Raw genomic sequence first — 20845 nt, 5'->3', positions numbered from 1 at the left:
TTTTATCCACTCATCTACTGATAGGAACTTGGGCTGTTTCCAGATCTTAGCCATTGTAAATAATGCTACTACGAACATAGGGGTGCATATGTTTTTTCCTGATTGGTCTTTTGGGAAGTGGGATCACTGGGTTAAATGAGAGTCCCATATTTAATTTTTTGAGGAACCTCCATACTAGTTTCCACAGTGGCCGCCCAGTCTGCATTCCCACCAGCAGTGTACTAGGGTTCCCTTTTCTCCACATCCTCGCCAGCACTTGTCACTGGTTCATTTGTTGATGGTAGCCATTCAACAAGTGTGAGGTGATACTTCATTGCAGTTTTAATTTGCATTTCTCTGATGATTAGTGACATTGAGCATTTTTTTTCATGTCTGTTGGCCATCTGTATGTCATCTTTGGAGAAGTGTCTATTCAGGACCTTTACCCATTTTTTAATGGGATTGCTTGTCTTCCTGGTGTTAAGTTATATACGTTTTTTATATATTTTGGAAATTAACCCTTTATCAGATGTATCATTGGCAAATATGTTCTCCCTACAGAGGGTTCTCTTTTCACCTTGTTGACGGTTTCTTTTGCTGTGCAGAAGCTTTCTAGCTTGATGTAGTCTCATTTGTTTATCTTTTCCTGAATTCCCCTTGCCCTTGGAGACAGACAATATGGCTATGATGCCTGGCAATGTGGCTCAGTGGTTGAGCATCGATCTATGAACCAGGAGGTCACAGTTCACATGTGCCCTTAACTGGGAATTGAACCCATGACACTTTGGTGTGCAGGCCAATGCTCTAACCACTGAACAACACCAGCCACAGCTAGACCACTTACATTAATTTTAATATTTTAAGTGTGATATTTTGTTTTGTTTCTCTTTTGTTTTCCTTTCTTGTGAGGGTTACTCAGGGCCTTTTGCGGTTCCATATAAATTTGTGAAACATTTGTTCTAGTTCTGTGAAATACACCATTGGTATCTTTATAGGCATTGCATTTAATCTGTAGATTGCTTTGGGCAATATGGACATTTTAATTATGTTAATTCTTCCTATCTGTGAAGATGGTATATGCTTCCACTTATTTGTGTCTTCCTCAATTTCTTTTTTCAGTGTTTTATAATTTTCTGAGTACAGGTCTTTTACATCCTTGGTTAAATTTCCCCCTAGGTATTTTATTCTTTTTGAATGTGCTTCTATACTTTAATAACAAATGTTCAGAAGTAGAAATTAAGAAAACAATGCCCCTTTTATACGTCTGGCCGCAGCCATCAGGTAAACCAAGATGGACACTTACAAGTACATCCAGGAGCTATGGATGAAGAAGCAGTCCGAGGTAATGCACTTCCTTCTCAGGGTGCGCTGCTGGCAGTACCGCCAGCTCTCTGCGCTCCACAGGGCCCCCCGCCCCACCCGGCCTGACAAAGCACGCAGGCTGGGCTACAAGGCCAAGCAAAGTTATGTCATACTAGAGGCCCATTGCAGGAAGATTCCTGCAATAGGGCTTCCTGCTGAGGTCTCCCCACCCCGCCTGCTTCCCTTCCTTCTCCCCTGCCCCACTTGCTTCTCCACAGCTTCGCTCCCTTCTGCAGCACTTGGCTTCTTTCTACACTGTCTTGATATGCAAATTAACCACCATCTTGGTTGGGTTAATTTGCATGCTCACCCTGATTGGTTGGTGGGCGTGGCTTGGGCGTAGCAAAGGTGCGGTCAATTTGCATATTACTCTTTTATTAGGTAGGATGTCAGATTTGTGTGCGCCATGGTGGCCGCAAACGCCCTGTTCCTAAGAGTGTAACCTACGGCAAGCCTGTCCATTACAGTGTTAACCAGCTGAAGTTTGCTCGAAGTCTTCAGCCTGTTGCCGAAGAGCGAGCTGGACGCCACTGTGGGGCTCTGAGAGTCCTGAATTCTTACTGGGTTGGTGAAGATTCCACGTACAAATTCTTTGAGGTTATCCTCATTGATCCATTCCATAAAACTATCAGAAGAAATCCTGGCACCCAATGGATCACCAAACCAGTCCACAAGCACAGGGAGATTCGAGGGCTGACATCTGCGGGCCGCAAGAGCCGTGGCCTTGGGAAGGGCCACAAGTTCCACCACACTATTGGTGGTTCTCCCCATGCAGCTTGGAGAAGGCGCAATACTCTACAGCTCCAGTGTTACCGCTAATATAAGTAATTTTTGTAAAATTCTTACCTAATAAACAATTTAGGTAAAAAAAAAGAAAGAAAGAAAGAAAACAATGCCATTTACAACTGCATCAAAAAGCATAAAATACTTAGGGATAAAAATTTAACCACAGAGGTGAAAAACCTATATTCTGAAAACTATAAGACATTGAAGAAAGAAATTCAAGATGATACAAATAAATGGAGTAGAAGGATTAATATTTTTAAATGTCCCTACTACCTAAAGCAGTCTACAGATTCAATGCAATCCTTATTAAAATACTATTGGCATTCTTCTCAGAACTAGAACTACAGACAGTCCTTGGCTATTATGAATCTTTTGTGGTTTCATCAAATTTTAGGATTTCTTTTTCTTCTTCTGTAAACATTCAATTAGAATATTCATAAGGATTGCATTGAATCTATAGGTGGCTTTGGGTATTATGGATATTTTATCAGTATTAACTCTTCCAATTCATGAGCACAGGCTATATTTTCATTTATTTATGTCTTTTTAAATTTCTTTCATTTGACCATATACCAGGTGTACCGGTTGATAATGCGGATTTTTTTCAATAGATGTAGTTACACATACGTTGATATATATGCAATTTGATATGTATGCTATTTTGTTGTATTGACAGCAAGCTCCAAAACTTCATATGTCAAATTTTCTGAAGGTGTTAACATATTTTTATGCTTAAAAATGTCGAATTTCATGCCAAAAAAGAGCATTTGCGGGAAATTTTAATTCATTATTTTGAAGAAAAGTGCTGCTGAAAGTTATCATATACTTCGGGAAGCTTATGGTGAACATGCTTCATCTCAAGATACTTGTGAATGCTGGTTTAAACACTTTAAAAGTGATGGTTTCAATGTGAAAGACAAAGAATGTCCAGATCAACTGAAAAGCTTGAATACCAACAATTACAAGCATTATTGGATGAAGATGTGTGTAAAACTCAAAAACAACTTACAGAAAGATTAAACGTTGCTCAGCAAACAATTTCCGATCATTTACAAGCAATAGGAAAGATTTTAAAGGAAGGAAAATGGGTGCCACATCAACTGAACGAAAGACAAATGGAAAACTGAAAAGTCATCAGTAAAATGTTGCTTCAATGACATGAAAGTAAGTCTTTTTTGCATCGAATTGTGACTGGCAATGAAAAGTAGATTTATTTTGAGAATCCCAAATGCACAAAATCATGGGTTGATCCAGGTCAACCATCAACATCGACTGCAAGGCCAAATCGTTTCGTAAAGAAGACAATGCTCTGCGTTTGTTGGGATCAGGAAGGTGTGGTGTATTATGAGTTTCTAAAACCACATGAAACAGTTAATACTGATCACTACCGACAACAAATAATCAATTTGAACCACGCTTTGATCCTAAAATGACCAGAATGTTCCAGAAGACATGGTAAAGTAATTTTGCTTAATGATAACACACTTCAAAAACAGTTAAAGACACATTAAAAAATCTTGCCTGGGATTCACCTTGCTCCTTCAGATTACCACTTGTTCTGATCGATGGCGCATGCACTTTCTGAGCAGCACTTCAAAATGAACCAAGAAGTGGAAACTTGGGTCTCTGAATGGTTTGCCTCAGACAAGAAAAGTTCTATTGGGATGGTATCCACAAATTACCTGAAAGATGGGGGAAATGTGTAGCTAGCCATGGCAACCCAGCACTGACTGCAGGACTGACTTCCGGTTGGTTGAGACTTGGTCATTATTGGTCGTTACAACCCAGTTTTTATATATTAGAATTATTGGATTGATCCCTTTGGAATTATGTAGTGACATTTATTGTCCCTTGTGGCCTTCATTTTGTAGTCTATTTTGTCAGATATGAGTATTGCTACCCCAGCTTTTTTTTCTTTCCATTTGCATGGTGAATTTTTTTTCTGATTCCTTCACTCTCATCCTCTGTGAATCTTTGGTTCTGAGGTGGGTCTCTTGTAGATAGTATCTATATGGGTTTTGTTTTCTTCTCCATTTAGCTACCCTATGTCTTTTTATTGGAGCATTTGATCCATTTATATTTAAGGTTATTATTGATAGGTACTTGTTTATTGCCAGTATAATTCTTTATGCCTGGTTCTTTTCTCTTTCTCTCTCTCTCATTGTATTATTACAGCATTTCTTTAACATTTCTTGCAATGCTAGTTAGGTGTTGATAAATTCCTTTAGCCTTCAATTTTATTTGTTTGTTTGTTTGTTTACTGGGAAGCTATTTATTTCATCATCTATTTTAAATAGCCATGCTGGATAGAACAGTCTTGGTTTCAGATCCTTGCTTTTCGTTACCTTGAATACTTCATGCTATTCTCTCTGGCCTATAGTTTCTACTGAGAAATTAGCTGACAGCTTATAAGAGCTCCTTTGTAGGTAACAAACCTCTTTGGGTTCTTCTTGCTTGGGATTCTCTATGCCTCCTAAACTTGTGTGACTTTTTCCTTCACCAGTTTAGGGATGTTTTCTGCTATTATTTCTATCCCTTGCTCACTTTCTTCTCCTCTGGTACTCCTATGATGGAGACTTTTTTTTTTTTTTTCATGTCCCACAGCTCCCTTCAACTATCCTATTTTTTAATTTTTTTATTCTGATTTTTTTTTCTGCCCTGTCTCCCTCTAATCTGCTGTTTATTCCTTCCAATGTATTCTTAATTCTGTTATGTCATTCTTCATTTCTGACTGGTCATTTTTCATAATTTCTGTATCTTTTCTCATGCTGTTAACATCCTTATAATCTTTACTTTGATAACTCTATATCTGATAAATTTCTTCATTTCATTTAGCCCTTCTTCTGAAGAATTGTCTTCTTCCATTTGGGGCTTGTTTTTGTTTGTTTTGTCTTCCCATTTTGGCTGCCTGCTTGCGTGTGTTCCTATTATGTAGATCTGCTATGACTTCCAGGCTTTTGGAGGGTCTCTCGTGCAGGCCTCTGTCAGATGCTGTTTGTGACTGGCCCTGAGTACCCTGTTATGAGTGATCAGTGATCAGCAGTTTGTGGCTCCTTCTGCTGGAGCTGGGTGCATTTGGAAAGGACAAAGATGCACACCAAGGCTGCTTTTCCTAGCCCCTGGCCCAGAAGCAGAGCAGGCCAAGACTCTCAGCCTCTAGAGATCCACCTCTGCCTGCAGGCTAATTGTTATTCCAGTCTCTTAATGAGCCTCAGGCTGTAGACCAAAGCAAGGTATAAACTCCACAGGGTGGGGCGAGAAGATTTCCAATGGGTGGGGCAATTGCTTCCCCCCAGACAAAGGTGCCTTGATGATAAAGGTTTGCTGAAGAAAGATGTCCTCTGCCCTACAGGGGAATGAATTGCACAGGAATCTAGGTGGCTGTCCTTCGAATTCTATCCACAGAGCCACCAATCCTGGATTCTCTTCACACAGCTCTAAACCACTCTGCCCTCCCTCTGCCAAAGCACCAGGTAAATGGCTGCACATGAAACTTTGTGCTTTGCCCTTTAAGAGGGTGCCTGAATTTCCAGCCCTCTCTCCCTAACAGACAGAAACCCCACTGCTTTTCACAGCCAGATGCCATGTGGGCATCTTCCTCAGTTTTGGTGCTCTGGACTGAAGAGCCAAGCTTGGAGTTTATATCCCAGAGTTCTCAGTGGGAACCCCCTATGGCTGAGATATTCCTACTGAACTTCAGCTGCTATCTATAGGAACCTGGTCAGCTCTCTCATGCCTCACACTTTCTGCCAGTCTCTATGTGGTCTCCACTTTATATTCTTGGTTATAAGAGTTCTCTCCAGCTAGTCTTCAGTTGGTTATTCAGGATTGTTTTTCTATATTTTAGTTGTAATTCCAGTTTGGTCCTGGGTGAATGTCAATGTAGTTCCCACTTGATCTGCTCCATCTTGGAATTCTCTGCCATAAACAATCTTGAGGGGGGAAAAGCAAGAGGCCTCACACTGTCTGATTTCAAAACATGTTATAAAACTACAATAAAGAAAACAGTATGGTATTGGAATAAAGACACACACAGACCAAAGTAACAGTAGAGCCCAGAAATAAGCCTTTGCATATATGGTCAAATGATATTTGACAAGGTTACCAAGGCTACACAATGGGGAAAATATGGTTACTTCAAAAATGGTGTGAGGAAAACTGGACTCTTATCATGAATGATATACAAAAATTATCTCAAAATGTATCAAACACTTAAAACTATATAACCCTACAAAAAAACATGGGGGAAAGCTACATGGCATCAAATTTGGCATTGATTTCTTAGATATGACATCTAAAGCACAGGCAAAAATATAACAAATAAAAAATGGGACTACATCAAAATTTAAAATTTCTGCACATTAAGGGTGATAAACAAAGGAATTAAAATGCAACCTAAAAAATAGAAGAAAATATTTGGCAGCCCCATATCAGATAAGGGGTTAACATTATGTTCAGAATACACAACAAACCCCTACAATTCAATAACAAAAATAACGGGATTAAAAAATGGGAAAAGACTTCATAGACATTTCTCCAAGGAAACAGATGGAGAAATGGGAAAAAAACTTCGCAGATATTTATCCCAATGACCAACAACCATATAAAAAGATGTTGATTATTACTAATCATCAGGGAAATGCAAATTAAACCCACAGTGAGATATCACCTCACATCCACTAGGATGGCCACTCTGAAAAACAAAGTAAATTTTAGTGAAGATGTGGAGAAAGTGGAAGTCTTGGGAGAAACCAAGATGGCAGCTTAGGAAACACCTAAACTGCTGCCTCGCACAACAATATCAAAACTATAACTAAAAGACAAAACGGACACCATCCAGAACCACAGGAAAGCTGGCTGAGTGGAAATTCTACAACTAGAAGGAAAGAGGAAAGCACATTGAGACTCAGAGGAGCTGCAAAAGGCTGAGGTACAGAGACGTGCATGCGCAGAGAGGATGGGCGGTTGAGTACACAAGCGGCTGAGTGCACGGCTGGCTTTCTAAAGCGGGAGAGAGACGGAAGCTCCCGACTGCGCTGAACTCCAGTTCGGAGCGAGTTTCTGGGAACCCAGACTCATTCGGGGAGAAACTGGACCATCTGGCAGTGGGCGAAACTCGAGGGCGGTTTTCTCTCAGAGGTGCTTGCAGTGATTATTGAGGGACACTGAGACACAGGAGCCTCATAGGGCAGGGCTGACAGGAAGCCAAGGCTGTCTGCTCCGCTGTGAGACTCCACCCCATCCAAGCTGAGCACAGAGGCTTTTGCAATTTTGCAAGTCTTGTCTCATAAGGGAGTCTCCAGCACAGATCTCCCAGCGTATACACAGCTGATCCTCACAGCCAATTGGCCTGAAGGTCAATTCCTCCCAGTGATACCAACAACAATCAAGACTTAACTACAAGGCTATGCACACAGTCCACAAAGGGGTGCACCAAGAATGTCCACCTCAGGTAACTGGGGAGGCCAAGCCACTGGGTCATATAGGACACCTAGCACACAAAGCTACCCTACCAACTCAAGGAAGCAGCGAAAATGCGGAGACAAAGAAACAGATCCCAAATGAAAGAAATGGAGGAAAACAAATGACTGGATATAGAGTTCAAAACCCTGGTTATAAGGTTTTTCAAGAATTTCCTAGAAAAGGCCAATAAATTTAATGAGACCCTTGAGGATATGAAAAAAGACCAAGTAGAAATTAAGCATACACTGACTGAAATAAAAAATATTATACAGAGACCTAACAGCAGACTAGAGGACTGCAAGAAGCAAGTCAAAGATTTGAAATACGAAGAAGCAAAAAACAATCAATTGGAAAAGCAAAAAGAAAAAAAGAATCCAAAATTTGAAGAAAGTGTAAGGAGCCTCTGGAACAACTTCAAGTGTACCAACATCATAATTATGGGGGTGCCAGAAGAGAGAGAGCAAGATATTGAAAAACCTATTTGAAGAAATAATGACTGAAAACTTCCCCCACCTGGTGAAAGAAATAGACTTACAAGTCCAGGAAGCACACAGAACCCCAAACAAAAGGAATCCAAGAGGACCACACCAAGACACATCATAATTAAAATGTCAAGAGCAAAAGACAAAGAGAATATTAAAAGCAGCAAGAGAAAAACAGTTAGTTACCTACAAGGGAGCACCCATACGACTGTCAGCTGATTTCTCAACAGAAACTATGCAGGCCAGATGGGAGTGGCAAAAAATATTCAAAGTGATGAATAGCAAGAACCTACAACCAAGATTACTCTACCCAGCAAAGTTATCATTCAGAATTAAAGGTCAGATAAGAGCTTCACAGATAAGAAAAAGCTAAAGGAGCTCATCACCACCAAACCAGTATTATATGAAATGCTGAAAGGTATTCTTTAAGAAGAGGAAGAAGAAAAAGGTAAAGATAAAAATTATGAACAACAAATACATATCTATCAACAAGTGAATCTAAAATTCAAGTGAATTAAAAATCTGATGAACAGAACAAACTGGTGAATATAATAGAATCAGGGGCATAGAAAGGGAGTGGACTGACAATTCTCAGGGGGAAAGGGGTGCGGGAAGAGACTGGACAAAAATCGTACACCTATGAATGAGGACAGTGGGGGGGGGGGAGTAAGGGCAGAGGGTGGGGTGGGAACCAGGTGGAGGGAAGCTAGGGGGGTAAAAGAGGAACAATTGTAATAATCTGAACAATAAATATTTATTAAAATTTTTAAAAAGAAAGTGGAAGTCTTGTGCATGGTGGTAGGAATGTAAAATGGCACAGTTTCAATGTAAAACAGGGGCTCCTCAAAAAATTAAGAATAAAATCATATGATCCAGGAACCCCACTTCAGGGCAAATATTCAAAAGATCTTTTTAAAATATCTTAAATAGAAACATAATTGAGGTCAGAGGAATAGCAATGTAAGAGAGCCTCTTGCCTTTCCCCCTGAAATTTCAACAAGTTAATCAACTATAACTAAACAAAGAAAACCCTGCTCAATACAGAGGCATGCCTGAGAGACCAAGGCACTGAAACTTCTAACGGTGGGCAACCAGGAATAAATGGGGAGAAAGATGGGAGGAAAGCACAGACGGCCCATAGATGCAGCCCTGCAGCTGGGAGCTTGAGCTAGGCTTGGAAAGGAGACGAAGCCGGTGGTAGTAGGCACTTCTTTCAGCTCTGTTAGAGAGTAGAAACTTTTGAGCATGCTTCCTCCTAGTCGACTTAGCCTTGAATCCCAGCTGTACCTCACAAAATAGCCTTGCAAGATAGAACACTGTCAGCTTTCTGAAGTACAGGATGACCCTGTAAATAACATGGTCATCAATAACATGACCCTGACATTACTTAAGAAAAACTGTTTTGTCTTAAATTACTTGCTCTGCAAAAACAAGATATGGTAAATGTGCTTAAAAGCAGTCCTGCACAAAAGGGTCGGGGCTGCTCTCTGGACTTCCTGTGTGGAGAAAGGCAGAGCAGTCACCAGCCCGCTAATAAAGGCTCCCTAAATTTTAATTTGATCTGGACTCCAGTGATCGTTCACTCGAATTCGCTCCACAACAAGCTGGAGGAACAGAGAGCTGTGGGAGTAGGGCAGTCCAGCAAGGAGTGATGTAGGGAACATTGACTGAGCCAGCAGACACCTGACAGAGTACAGGGTTCTGCAGTGCAGTTTTCTGCTGTTGAGTCAGACAATGGTGTTTCAAACAAATAAACAGAACCACAGAGCCCTGCCAACACGTGGACTCCCTACACTCACCTTCTGTTGCCCTTGGAGTTGGGTTGAGGAGCATGTTATCTGTACACCAAGAGCAATTGCAATAGAACTGTTGTTTCCCTCTGTGACTGTGGGGTGCTTGAGGCAGGATGCCATGGAGGTCAGGGGTCACCATTATGGTAAGGGCAAAACAACCCCCTCCCCCAAGCAGTGCAGCTGAATGTCTTACTGAAGCCACTGAGGTCAAGAATGGGAGGTCACAGAGGTTAAAGAAAAAAATCTTGCAATTCAGCAGCCACAGTGGGAGGCCCATGCCATCTCTCTCTGAGCCTGGAGCCATCCTCCCCACCTGAAATCCCAGCCTTCCCTGAGTGCCCAGCTCAAATCACAGAGGCTTAGGCCAGGAGGGGTGCAGACTGCCCTCTCCACCTGTCTACCAAGCATGTTCTACATCATGCAGGAAACACTTACTTGTTTTGCACTATTATCGCCTCTGTCCCTGCCTGCTGCCCCCAATGCAGTGTGTTCCGAACAAAGACCATGTCTTTTTACACACTTCCTAGCTGTGTGATCCTGGGCAAGTTAACTCCTCTAGGCCTCAGGTTTTCCTTTTGTATGACAGAGAGAGCGAGTACCTACCCTCTAGGCTTGCTGTGAGGACAAAATCATGTCTAACCAGGCTGGTGTGGTGCCTGTTTCTACACACAAGGGCAGCTGTCTTCTGCCTGGACCCCAGCGATCTGGGCATGGTACTGGGTGAATACGGAATCCATTTGGACACCTCCCAGGAGCCACCAGGCTGCTGGGGGGAGCTATGGGAGTAGGGAATGCAGGGCAGAGTGGTGAGCAGAGAAAGGAGATGCAGAGGGTGGGGGGCGCCCAGATGAAGGGGCCTGCTTGATTTCCAGTCAGGACACATGCCCAGGTTTCAGATTCAATCCCCAGTAGGGGGCATGCATGAGGCAGCCAATCAATGTTTCTCTCTCCATCTCCCTTACTCTTTCTCTCTAAAAATAAAAATCAATAAAAACATAAAAGATGCCGAAACCGGTTTGGCTCAGTGGATAGAGCGTCAGCCGGCGGACTCAAGGGTCCCAGGTTCGATTCCGGTCAAGGGCATGTACCTTGGTTGCGGGCACATCCCCAGTAGGGGGTGTGCAGGAGGCAGCTGATCAATGTTTCTATCTCTATGATGTTTCTAACTCTCTATCCCTCTCTCTTCCTCTCTGTAAAAAATCAATAAAATATATATTAAAAAAAAACACATTAAAAGATAACCACCAGTGGAGGGTAAAGATATTTGGATAACATGCTTAAAAAGCTAAAAGAAATAAAAACTAGCTAAGTCTATAACTAGCAAAACTATCCTTCAACAATGAAGATGAAATAATATTCCTAGATATATATAAAAAACTGGGAGAATTTGCTGCTAGCAAGTTTTGCTTACAAGAAATACTTAAGGCCCTAACCGGTTTGGCTCAGTGGATAGAGCATCGGCCTGCAGACTGAAGGATCCCAGGTTCGATTCTGGTCAAGGGCGTGTACCTTGTTTGCCGGCACCACCTCAGTAGGGGGTGTGCAGGAGGTGGCTGATTGATGTTTCTCTCTCATTGATGTTTCTAACTCTCTATCCCTCTCCCTTCTTCTCTGTAAAAAATCAATAAAATATATTTTTTAAAAAACAAAGAAATACTTAAGGACCAAGAGAAATTGAAACCAGATGGAAACTCAAATCTACATGAAGAAATAAAAAGCATGGTAAGCATAATTACATAGGTAGACATAGAAGACAGTATCAATAACATTTTCTTGACTGATTTAAAAGCCAGCCACACAACACAATTATAAAATTGTATTGTTGGGATTATAACATATAAAGACACCATATATATATATATATATATTCAAATGTAGACAGAAGAGGGAGGAATGGTTCTATTTTGGAAAAAGAAAATGACACTAGGCAGTAATGTGAATCCAGAGGAATGCCTCCTTCTCTTAAGAAATATACTGAATTAGCCTTTCAATGGTGTTGTCACTCAATCCCCTCCATAAACTAAAATCCCATCCGTACAATCACTGATACAATAGAACACTCCATTGAAGACCAGAACACACATTCTTGTCAAGTGCACATGGGCCATTCTCCAGGAAGGCAATATGCCAGGCAATAAAACAAGTAAGCATGTGTTTTCACAATGGAGTTTAATCAGAAGTCAACAGAAGGAAATTTGGGAAAGCCTAATACTTGGAAATTAAACATACATCTAAATAACCCATGTGTCAAAAAAGAAATCACAGTAACAATTAAAAAGTGTTTTGAGCCTCCCCCAACCCCAGCCCTCTTCCCCACAGGCAGAGGACAGAGTGCTAGTGCAGGAGACACCCACTGGTAGTTCAAGGGACATTACCAGGCTTGCAACCCGGGCAAATTCATCCCAGACAATCCCCCTAACCTGCCCCCAAGGGCCCCCTTTTCTGACTTCTTAGTGAGCCAAAGCAGACCAACCTAGGCTGATTTCCCCAGCCCTTTCTTGTTTCACTGTCCCCAGCTTTAATAAACGTCCTCTAAAATTCACCTGGACTTGTGTTGTGCAATCTTTCCTGCATGAAGTACCCACATACTACTAACTGGCCCTAAGCAGACCCACCAAGGGCCAGGTCCCCTTCCCAGTAACACTAGTGCAGCAGATAACTGAGTTTTGAAGGCACCCAGTCATAGTACTGGAGACACCCACTGGTAGTGTAGGGGGCACCCCGTGGTAATATAGGAGACCCCACTAGTAGCACAGGAGGCATCTATCTGTTGCAGACACTCAGTACTTGTTGGGACACATCTTTGTAGCTCTTAGCCACTCTGAGGTATCAGCTACAAGGGCAAAATCTTTCGTTTACTGAGGTCCATGGTGCACAGCAAAGTGAGGGGCTATCACAGGGTCCACTGGCTCAGCAGGTAAAATGCGTGGAAAGTGCACTCAGCACGTGTGTATGGTCGTCAACTAAGTTCATTTCTTCTGTCACCTGGTGATGGATGTGTGAACATTCCATCCCAAACTTCCCAGTTTGGCAACAGGATCTTTTGGGCTGAAGGCAGTTGATAAGCAGATAGCAGAGAAGCTGCAAGTCCTCCCCCTGCCTAAAAGGACTGAGTCAGTCACAGGAGACAAGGAGATCCCTCAGCATGGGCTGACTCTGACTCTCCATAAACCCCCTAACCCGCCCTTCTACCCTGGTACTGCTTCAGACTGTCATTTCCCACAAACTTGTTCTTTATTGCAGTGGCTGCAGAAGCCGGACTTCTAAGCTGTCGCTGGAGTTACTCATTTCCTCTGGGTGTCTTCCATGTGCATGAGGTGTATGTGTTAATAAACATCTTTTTTTCATTAATCTTTTATTATAGGGGTCCAGACAGGGATCAGATGGGTGGAGGGAATATTTTCCCTCCCTCACACTGGTGCTCCAAAGCCTTGGTTAGGTGTCCATCCTGCTGTTCTTGGGGCAGTCGTGGCTCCTCCAAACTCGCACCCTGAGGCTGTCTCACCTCCTGGCTTCCGGTGGCCATCCAGGAAATCCCAAACATTAAAGTCCAAATCTTGCTTCAGGCAAGAACCAATCAGTACCTCAGATTCTCAACAGGAAGTGAAACAGTAGGCAGTCACCTGGGAAAGGATGGGGAAACTTTCCCAGCCAGAAAAGTGGCAGACTCCTGGCTTAACTGAGAAAAACCTCCCGGGTACTTAATTTGAAGGAATTGTTCAAAGTGGTACATACATTAAAAAAGTCCAACAATGGGAAAATGAGTAAATAAATAATCAAGTAACTAGCTATTGAACATCATGGAACCTAGAACAGTTGATCAGATTATTTGAAAAAAAATAGAATCCCATGGCAGTTGCATGAAATGCAGCCAGCCACTGTGTCCCCAACTTTGCTGTGGATGGCAGGCCTTTGCCCATGGACTCTGCCACCCAATTCAAAACAGTGGCATCACAGACAATGGTTAGTTTATTTACTGTAAGGATGGTCCTTACCACACAAAAAATCTTGGGGTACACACCTTCTTATGAAAAAGCACCGAAACAAGCCAATAGAAATCCTGGATTGGGGTGGGGGAGGTCTATGCAGTTTCACCCCTTCCCCAGGCAGGGCCAGTGTCTTTCCTCAGCTAGTGCTCAGCTCTGGGATGAGAAGGAGCATCTGCAGAAGCCCACAGTGGCCCACGCTGGGGGACTTGAGGGCTTGTACCCAGGTTCCTCAGACCCCTTATGCAGTACCTTTTGCTCTGAGCACTCTTCCTCTGGCCTTTCCCATGCCCCTTTCTCTCCTGATGACTTCTGCACCCCGATTAATGGGGCATCCACATCCAGCACCATTTTCTAGGACCAGACCTTGAGACAGGCTGACAGACTCACCTCCCTCCCAGTAGCCTCACAAGACAGCAGCTCTTTGGGGATGCAGCCCTGGGGCTGTCAAGGACTCAGGCTGAAGCCTCAGAAAGTTCCACAGGCCCTGGCCTCAACGCTGACCAGCCGGGCTCCTGCAAACAGAGCTCCCCAGGATCCCGGCTTGGGCTGTGCAGAGGACTGTGAGCAATGCCCTGGTGACATTAGATGGCCATGGAGGGTCACCTGGGAGATGTTGCTGGCCCCACAGTGATGGCTTCCCGGGGATGACAGAGGGAGAGGGATTTTACTAAGCGCACAAAGTGGCATTGGGAGCTCTTCCTGTGGCTCAGGACACCCTTGAAGACTCAAAAGGCATGAGACACCTGCTCACTGGGAAGCCAGCCCATCCCCAAGCCCTCCCTTGGGTCGGCAGATGGTCATGGGCGTGGGGCTGCTAGACAGAGGTGAGAAGAGGGCCCGAAGCGTCCCTGAGAAGGGCGTCTCAGGGAAGGCATACAGGAGTGACCCATCGGTGGCGCTGTAGAATGCCAGATGCCCGGCCTCATAGTCCAGAAAGATGCCTACACGCCGGGGTGGGTCTCGAAGGGGGGCAAAGGCCCGCTCAGAGGAGTTGTAGAAGCCCCCCAGGAACACCAGGATCCAGAACCCGTTGCCTGCAAAGAGTTCACCCTTCTCCTTACGGTTAGCATTCTCCCTGCAGACACCCAAGGCCCAGCTGGCCCGCTCGCCCACCTCCACTTCCCAGTAGTGGCGGCCGGAGCTCAGGGGCTCCCGGCCCAGCACACAGGGTCCGGGGTCAAAGCGCTCAGGGCTGTCAGGCAAGGGTTGCCGCAGGTCCCCCCGCCGCACACTCTGCATGTCTTCTGACAGGACCAGCTCAGGGTTAGCAGTGTCAGGATCCAGCGTTATATCCCCTGCAGACAGAGCAGTGGTCACCTCGGGCCCCTTCTGCCAGCCTGCATGGGGTCTGCCCTCAAACATCCTTATAGCTCCTGGCTAGAGTGACTGCTCCCCATCTTGTGTCTTCCTCGAAAGATCACCTAACCACTTGCAGTTACAACTCGGAATGTTCTGGAAAGTGGTCATACACTGCCTTTCAATTCACTCTCTCGAAATTCAGGAGGAACCTGAGTGCTTTCTATGTCTACTCTTCCAGTCCTGTGTTCCAGCCCAGCTTTCACACTGGGCTCCCCAGGCCTGGGCCTACACAGGTGTCCTGGCACCTGATGGACCGACCTTCACTTTTCCTAAATGCACCAGGACAGCCCAGCCCGGCTGGCCCTCCCTCAGCAGCCTGCCCTGACCCCTCACCTTCTCAGCCATGAACCAGGAGCCTCTGTGCCTTTCCTACCACAGGCCCTGGGATGGGCACTTCTTCTGGACCAGAGCTGGCCAGCCGGGTCCCCCCCCCCCCCCGCCCCGCCCTTGGTATGCTGTAGCACCCACCTCGGAACCTCTGCAGAGCCTCCACCAGCCCCGGGACCCTGCACACCGTCCTCATCTCCATGGGCACCACCTTAGGCGGCTGCAGCTTCACTTCCTGGACCCTGGAGAGGCAGCCAGCTGTCACCCCCAGGGTGGGCCCACCGTACCCGACCGTCTTCCCTAGGGAAAGCCTGGACTCCTACCTGCGCAGGGTGTCCATGATGTCCTGTGGGAGAGACATGTGGTGTCAGTGCCCATTACATGGTCTTGCCCCCTACCTCCATCCGTGTTGCAGTGTCCCCCCACATGCCCCTGCAGCCTCACCTGCTCCCAGCCCATCCAGCCCATAGGCACCTTACCCGGCCTCCATTAGCTGCCCCCCGTCATGTCCTGACTCAGAGCCCAACTTCCAGGTAAGGCCTCTCTGCTTAGGTGCCCTTTCCCCCAAAGTGATACATAAGAGTAAGAGCATTTTACTCAGTGTCGTGGGCTGGTTGTAGCCCCGAAATCCACATTGGTGTCCTAATGACCAGGACCTCAGAATGCATCAGTATTTGAAGAATGGGCTTCCTAAAGAGGTGATTATATTAAAATGAGGCCACTAGGGCGGACCCTAATCCCATATGGCTGGTGTCCTTACAGGAAGAGGAGATGAGGACACAGGTGTACACTGAGGCAGAGACCTCAGGCTCCAGGACTGGGAAGAATAAAGGTCTGTTGCTTAAGCCACCTGTGTGTCACTTGTTACACGGCCTGAGCTGACAGAGACAATCTGTTATTGGGAATGCCAGCTCCTGACAGTAAACAGCTTGTCTTTTTAGAACACTGCCTAGCACACAGCAGGGACCCAGCCCACTTTGTCAATCAAATGAACCCCACAAGCAGTCATTCTAACTACACTGTGTACCAGCTGCCAGGCCAGAAACCAGGATGAAGAGGGCAAGTAAGACGTTGTGCCCAACGTGGGTTTCCTTAGGGGCAGGACATTGCACACACAGTAGTTGACTCTGTCTGGGGGGCCTGGGCACCTGCTAGGCCTCTAAAGGAAAGGGAGACTAGTGGGTCTGTGAAACCTGCAGATTCATCAGAAAGAGACAGTGCAGGCCTGGGAGAGGCACATCTAAAGGGCCAGGTGCAAAGCAGTTACAAACAGCCGTCCTTACTTGCTTTACTGGGTAAGGAGAAATGGGGGGAAGGGGGTGCGGTTAGTCTTGGTTGTCACAAGGTCTGGAGCTGCCCTAACCACTTAGGAGAGGGATGGAGAAAGGGCCCCCTGCCCAGAGGTGGGAAGGGGGACCTGGACCTTGAAGGAAGTTGACCTCTGTAGAGATCACCTGGCCACTCTGGGCAGTGGGGACTAGATACCTCTCCCTTTAGGAAAACGCTCCGTACCCACAGAGGAAGGCTAGGGGGGAATCCTGGAGGGGTGCCAGGACCCCAAACTCTGGTGTAGCTGGGGCCCTGGGACAAGTCACTCAGAGTTCTGCTTCTTCTGTTTCCAATGGGGCTCCCGGACAGGTACAAACAGCAGTTCTCAGTGGGGTTCAGGATTCGTATCCATTGCCCAGGCAGTGGCATGTCCATAAGGCCTGCACCCCAGTACTTCACAGGTAGGACACAGGACATCCAGAAGAGGCCAAGCTCAGAGAGCTTGCTCCACCGAGGGCTCCCTCCTTCCTGCTCCCAGGTCTGCACCCCTTCCCATTAGAGCCCCTGCCTGCCCATTCCAGGCACGTGCTCACCTGCAGCAGTCCCAATGCCGGCAGCTGGCAGCGCCCCTCCAGCTCAGCGACAAGATCAGCGAGCTGGGCGCTCTGCTGCCCAAGGCGGACAGCGCTCTCCTGCAGCGGGGGCAGCACTTCCAGCTCCTCCTCCTCCAGCCTCTGCAGAAGCCGTTGCTCTTCCTCTGCCAGCAGGCGGCGCAGCCGCTCAAACTCTGAGCGCACATTCTGCCGCTGGCTCTCCACCATCTTCTGTGGGGGGCACCAGGGGGACAGTGAACCGGGTCCCACAAACCCACCCCGGGGGTTGAGGGTCTAGAGCAGGAGTGCTACGTTATGAGGAGCAATAGTGTGAACAGCGCCATCCAGCAGTGGGGGCACCAGTGCCCCACCTCCCCACCCCTGGGACCTCAGCGCCCAGCCACCTGCCTGCCACAGGGCACAGGTCTCCTCCGCCTGAGCCTGAAACAGCAGGGCATCTTCCATTTGCTTCTGCAGGTGGTCCAGGGACTTCTCCAGCTTGCCCTGCAAGGAAGTGAGGGCAGCCAGTAACCCCAACGGGCCCTGCTCCTATTCCCACTGCCCAGCTCCACTCAACGGATTGAACAAATTGAATCTGCTAGGAGATGCCCTCTTCCCGGATGACCTCCCACCACTCAGGCTGACCCAACCCCTAGCCCATTTTTCCTTTTCTCCAGCCTTCCTGCCTTCCTTCCTCTCCCGACCTTCCCAGCCTGGCTCCCTACCTCATCGCAGCCTTCTTTCCTGTGAATCCCTGCACTTCAATGCCTGTCCTGAGCTTGCCAAAGTTCAGCTTCATCGGAAGGCACCAAGGGGCACTCACACTTGGATCCAGCTGCCTTGAGCCTGACCTCAGGCAACACCCAACTGTCTACATCAACCCTACTTACCACGGGCTTGCTGGGGCATCCCCAGCATTAAGACAAAGTAGGCACCAGTACAGTGTGAGGGAGAAATAGCAGTTGGGTAAGAGCCCTCTGCCCTCCACCGCCTGCCTAAAGGCAGGACATTAATTTCCCAGACGGGTGGCCACCCTGTACCAGGAAGGGGGCACACTCTCCACCAAAGATGAGGCGTCATCCCTGAATGTGCTGAACAGACCTTACTAAAATAATGCCAACCTTCCAGTAGTTCCCCCATATTATTTCCTCATTCCTTTTCCACAAGTTATTGGCCCACAAGCAGCTCAAACCCTTTGCTTTGTCTAGTCACTTCTCCACAATTTATCATCCTGTTAAAATGGAATATAAGCTCTTAAGTCTAAGCACTCATTTAGGTTTTGCACTCTTTCTTCTACGAAGTCATTGTGCCATATGAAATTTAAGACTAATAAAACTGTATCTTTTCATCTGTTCAGATTAACATTTGTCAGTTTAATTTGCAAGTCTCGGTCACAGAACCTAACAGGGTAGAGTAAAAGGTTTTCCTCCTCTACAATAGAGTTAAGTGCTGCCCTCTGAGACTTTATCAGGTCAGCTACAAGGAGCCTTTAGAGCAGTGGTTCTCAACCTTCCTAATGCCGCAACCCTTTAATACAGTTCCTCATGTTGTGGTGACCCCCAACCATCAAATTATTTTCGTTGCTACTTCATAACTGTAATTTTGCTACTGTTAATGAATCGTAATGTAAATATCTGTGTTTTCCGATGGTCTTAGGCTCTACAGCAGCGGTTCTCAACCTGTGGGTCGCGACCAGGTTGAGAACCTCTAGCAGGGTCGCCTAAGACCATCGGAAAACACAGATATTTTACATTACAATTCATAACAGTAGCACAATTACAGTTATGAAGTAGCAACGAAAATAATTTTATGGTTGGGGGTCACCACAACATGAGGAACTGTATTAAAGGGTCAAGGCATTAGGAAGGTTGAGAAACCACTGCTTTAGAGGGCTGCTGGCCACTCTTCACTCTCATGGTCACTTTCTGTACCCTGATCCGGGTGTTTGGTGACAGGAGTGCAAACCTGCTGGACATGAGTAGACAGACATTCCTGCATGCATGTAATACCCCGAAGTGAGAGGGAAATCCATGTTGAGAGTGGATCATGGAACAGGTTTATTCTGGTACCTCATAGGCTTGTTCTGTAACAGTCCTACTGGCCAAGTATTAATTCTAATGCTGACTAAATGCTGTACATGGTGTGCCCAGCAGACGCAGACACGCAGACACACGCAGACACACACACAGGCTACTGGCTCTAAAGCAAAATGCAAGCCAGCCAAAAAGTTTGAAAGATGCCACCATCAATACCTGAGTTCCAGAAACAAACCCTGCTAAGGCAACAGGCCAGATGAGCCAGGTGAGCTGTTTGCCCCCCAGCAAATGGGGTAGTGCTGGTGTGAGTTTGGGTCTTAAGGAAATGCGTTTCCAGAACAGGAAAACAAGGCTTCTCATCCAGAGACCTAAGCACAGCTGAGCTCTGGTGTGTCAGATGGCAGTGGTGGCCCCAAGTAACCCACTCAGAAAGCCTGCCGGGCCCTGGCGTCTGTCCCCCGGAGTAGTTTCTCACCAGGACTTCAGCACTGGCTGAGGCCCCAACACGGGCCCCACCGGAGATGAACCCTCATTCGTCCCACCGGAAGGAAAACCACCTCTGCTGTTCTCTTCCCACTCTCTCCAGCGCTGGGCTCTATCCCAGCCACAGTACAGTCACCCCGGCCCAGCACCCGCCCCCGACGCTGGGCCCTCCCACCATCACAGCCGGACCTCGGCCTCAGAGACCGCCTTCTTCTCCCAGCTCCCCACTGCTGAGTGGTGCCCCAACCCCGGGAAAGTGCCGGCCTGGGAAAGGCTAAGCGCCCCCGCCCCCCTTAAAACAAAACCACAACCCAGGCCAGACCGGAGCCGTGCCCGCGCCCGCGCCCGCGCCCCCGCGCGCACCTTGAGGTCCTCGGCTGCGTCCTGCAGCGGGCGGACGCGGTGCGCCCAGTGCTCCCCCGAGCGCTCGCAGGCCGCGCACAGCAGGCGCAGCTCGTCGGCGCAGAAGGACGCCAGCGGCTCGCGGTGCGCGGCGCACACGCCCTGGGGCACCGGGGACGGCGGGTGCAGGCGCCGCGCCATCTCGGCCATCTTGGCCAGCGGGCGGTTGGGCCGCAGGTTCCGCTGCGGGGACAGCTCGCGACACTCGGGGCAGGCGTACGGGCCCTCGGGCTGGCCCCAGCAGCGCCGGATGCACTCGCGGCAGAAGTTGTGGCCGCAGTCGGTCATCACGGGGTCCATGAAGTAGTCGAGGCAGATGGCGCAGGTGGCCTCCTCCTGGAGGTTGGTGGACAAGTCGGAGGCGGCCATGGCGCGGTAGAGCGGAGAAGGCGGCGCTCTCCCCGAGTCGGGCGCTGGCCTGCCGCCGTCGGGACTTTGGGGGACCGGGGTCTCCGGAAAACGGGGGGCGCGGGGGCTGTTGGAACGCGAGGTGCCGGGTGCGCGGGGCGCCGCGGCTCCCGG

The 20845-nt window shown here is 47.2% G+C and overlaps 2 protein-coding genes across 3 annotated transcripts; one reads left to right on the top strand and one right to left on the bottom strand.

Moving 5' to 3' along the window:
- Positions 1-1270: 1270 nt before the first annotated feature.
- On the top strand, positions 1271-2160 carry LOC103295007 (60S ribosomal protein L15-like). Its single transcript, XM_054718308.1, has 2 exons — positions 1271-1321; positions 1777-2160. The coding sequence occupies exons 1-2, from the start codon at positions 1271-1273 to the stop codon at positions 2158-2160; spliced, it is 435 nt and encodes a 144-aa protein (XP_054574283.1).
- A 9863-nt stretch (positions 2161-12023) lies between these two features.
- On the bottom strand, positions 12024-20845 carry TRIM11 (tripartite motif containing 11). Of its 2 annotated transcripts, none has more exons than XM_054717152.1 (6): positions 20285-20845; positions 17811-17906; positions 17403-17630; positions 15864-15886; positions 15682-15782; positions 12024-15149 (listed from the first exon to the last, which is right to left on the bottom strand). In XM_054717152.1, the coding sequence occupies exons 1-6, from the start codon at positions 20690-20692 to the stop codon at positions 14602-14604; spliced, it is 1404 nt and encodes a 467-aa protein (XP_054573127.1). In that variant the 5' UTR covers positions 20693-20845; the 3' UTR covers positions 12024-14601. The 2 variants fall into 2 exon arrangements, with proteins under 2 accessions (XP_054573127.1, XP_008149754.2); XM_008151532.3 differs by having other exon boundaries at positions 17403-17633; positions 20285-20844.

Source organism: Eptesicus fuscus, chromosome 6 (assembly GCF_027574615.1).
Source record: "Eptesicus fuscus isolate TK198812 chromosome 6, DD_ASM_mEF_20220401, whole genome shotgun sequence".
In the NCBI taxonomy this organism is placed as follows: Eukaryota; Metazoa; Chordata; class Mammalia; order Chiroptera; family Vespertilionidae; genus Eptesicus; species Eptesicus fuscus.
The sequence above is the reverse complement of the archived record's forward strand: the minus strand, read 5'-3'. Positions and strand labels throughout refer to the sequence as shown.

Coding starts and splice junctions, on each gene's coding strand:
- LOC103295007 (XM_054718308.1), top strand. CDS start 1,271: ATGGACACTTACAAGTACATCCAGGAGCTATGGATGAAGAAGCAGTCC. Junction 1,322..1,776: donor GGATGAAGAAGCAGTCCGAG/GTAATGCACTTC, acceptor CCTGTTCCTAAG/AGTGTAACCTACGGCAAGCC.
- TRIM11 (XM_008151532.3), bottom strand. CDS start 20,692: ATGGCCGCCTCCGACTTGTCCACCAACCTCCAGGAGGAGGCCACCTGC. Junction 17,907..20,284: donor ACGCAGCCGAGGACCTCAAG/GTGCGCGCGGGG, acceptor ACTTCCTTGCAG/GGCAAGCTGGAGAAGTCCCT. Junction 15,887..17,402: donor CGGCATTGGGACTGCTGCAG/GTGAGCACGTGC, acceptor TCTCTCCCACAG/GACATCATGGACACCCTGCG.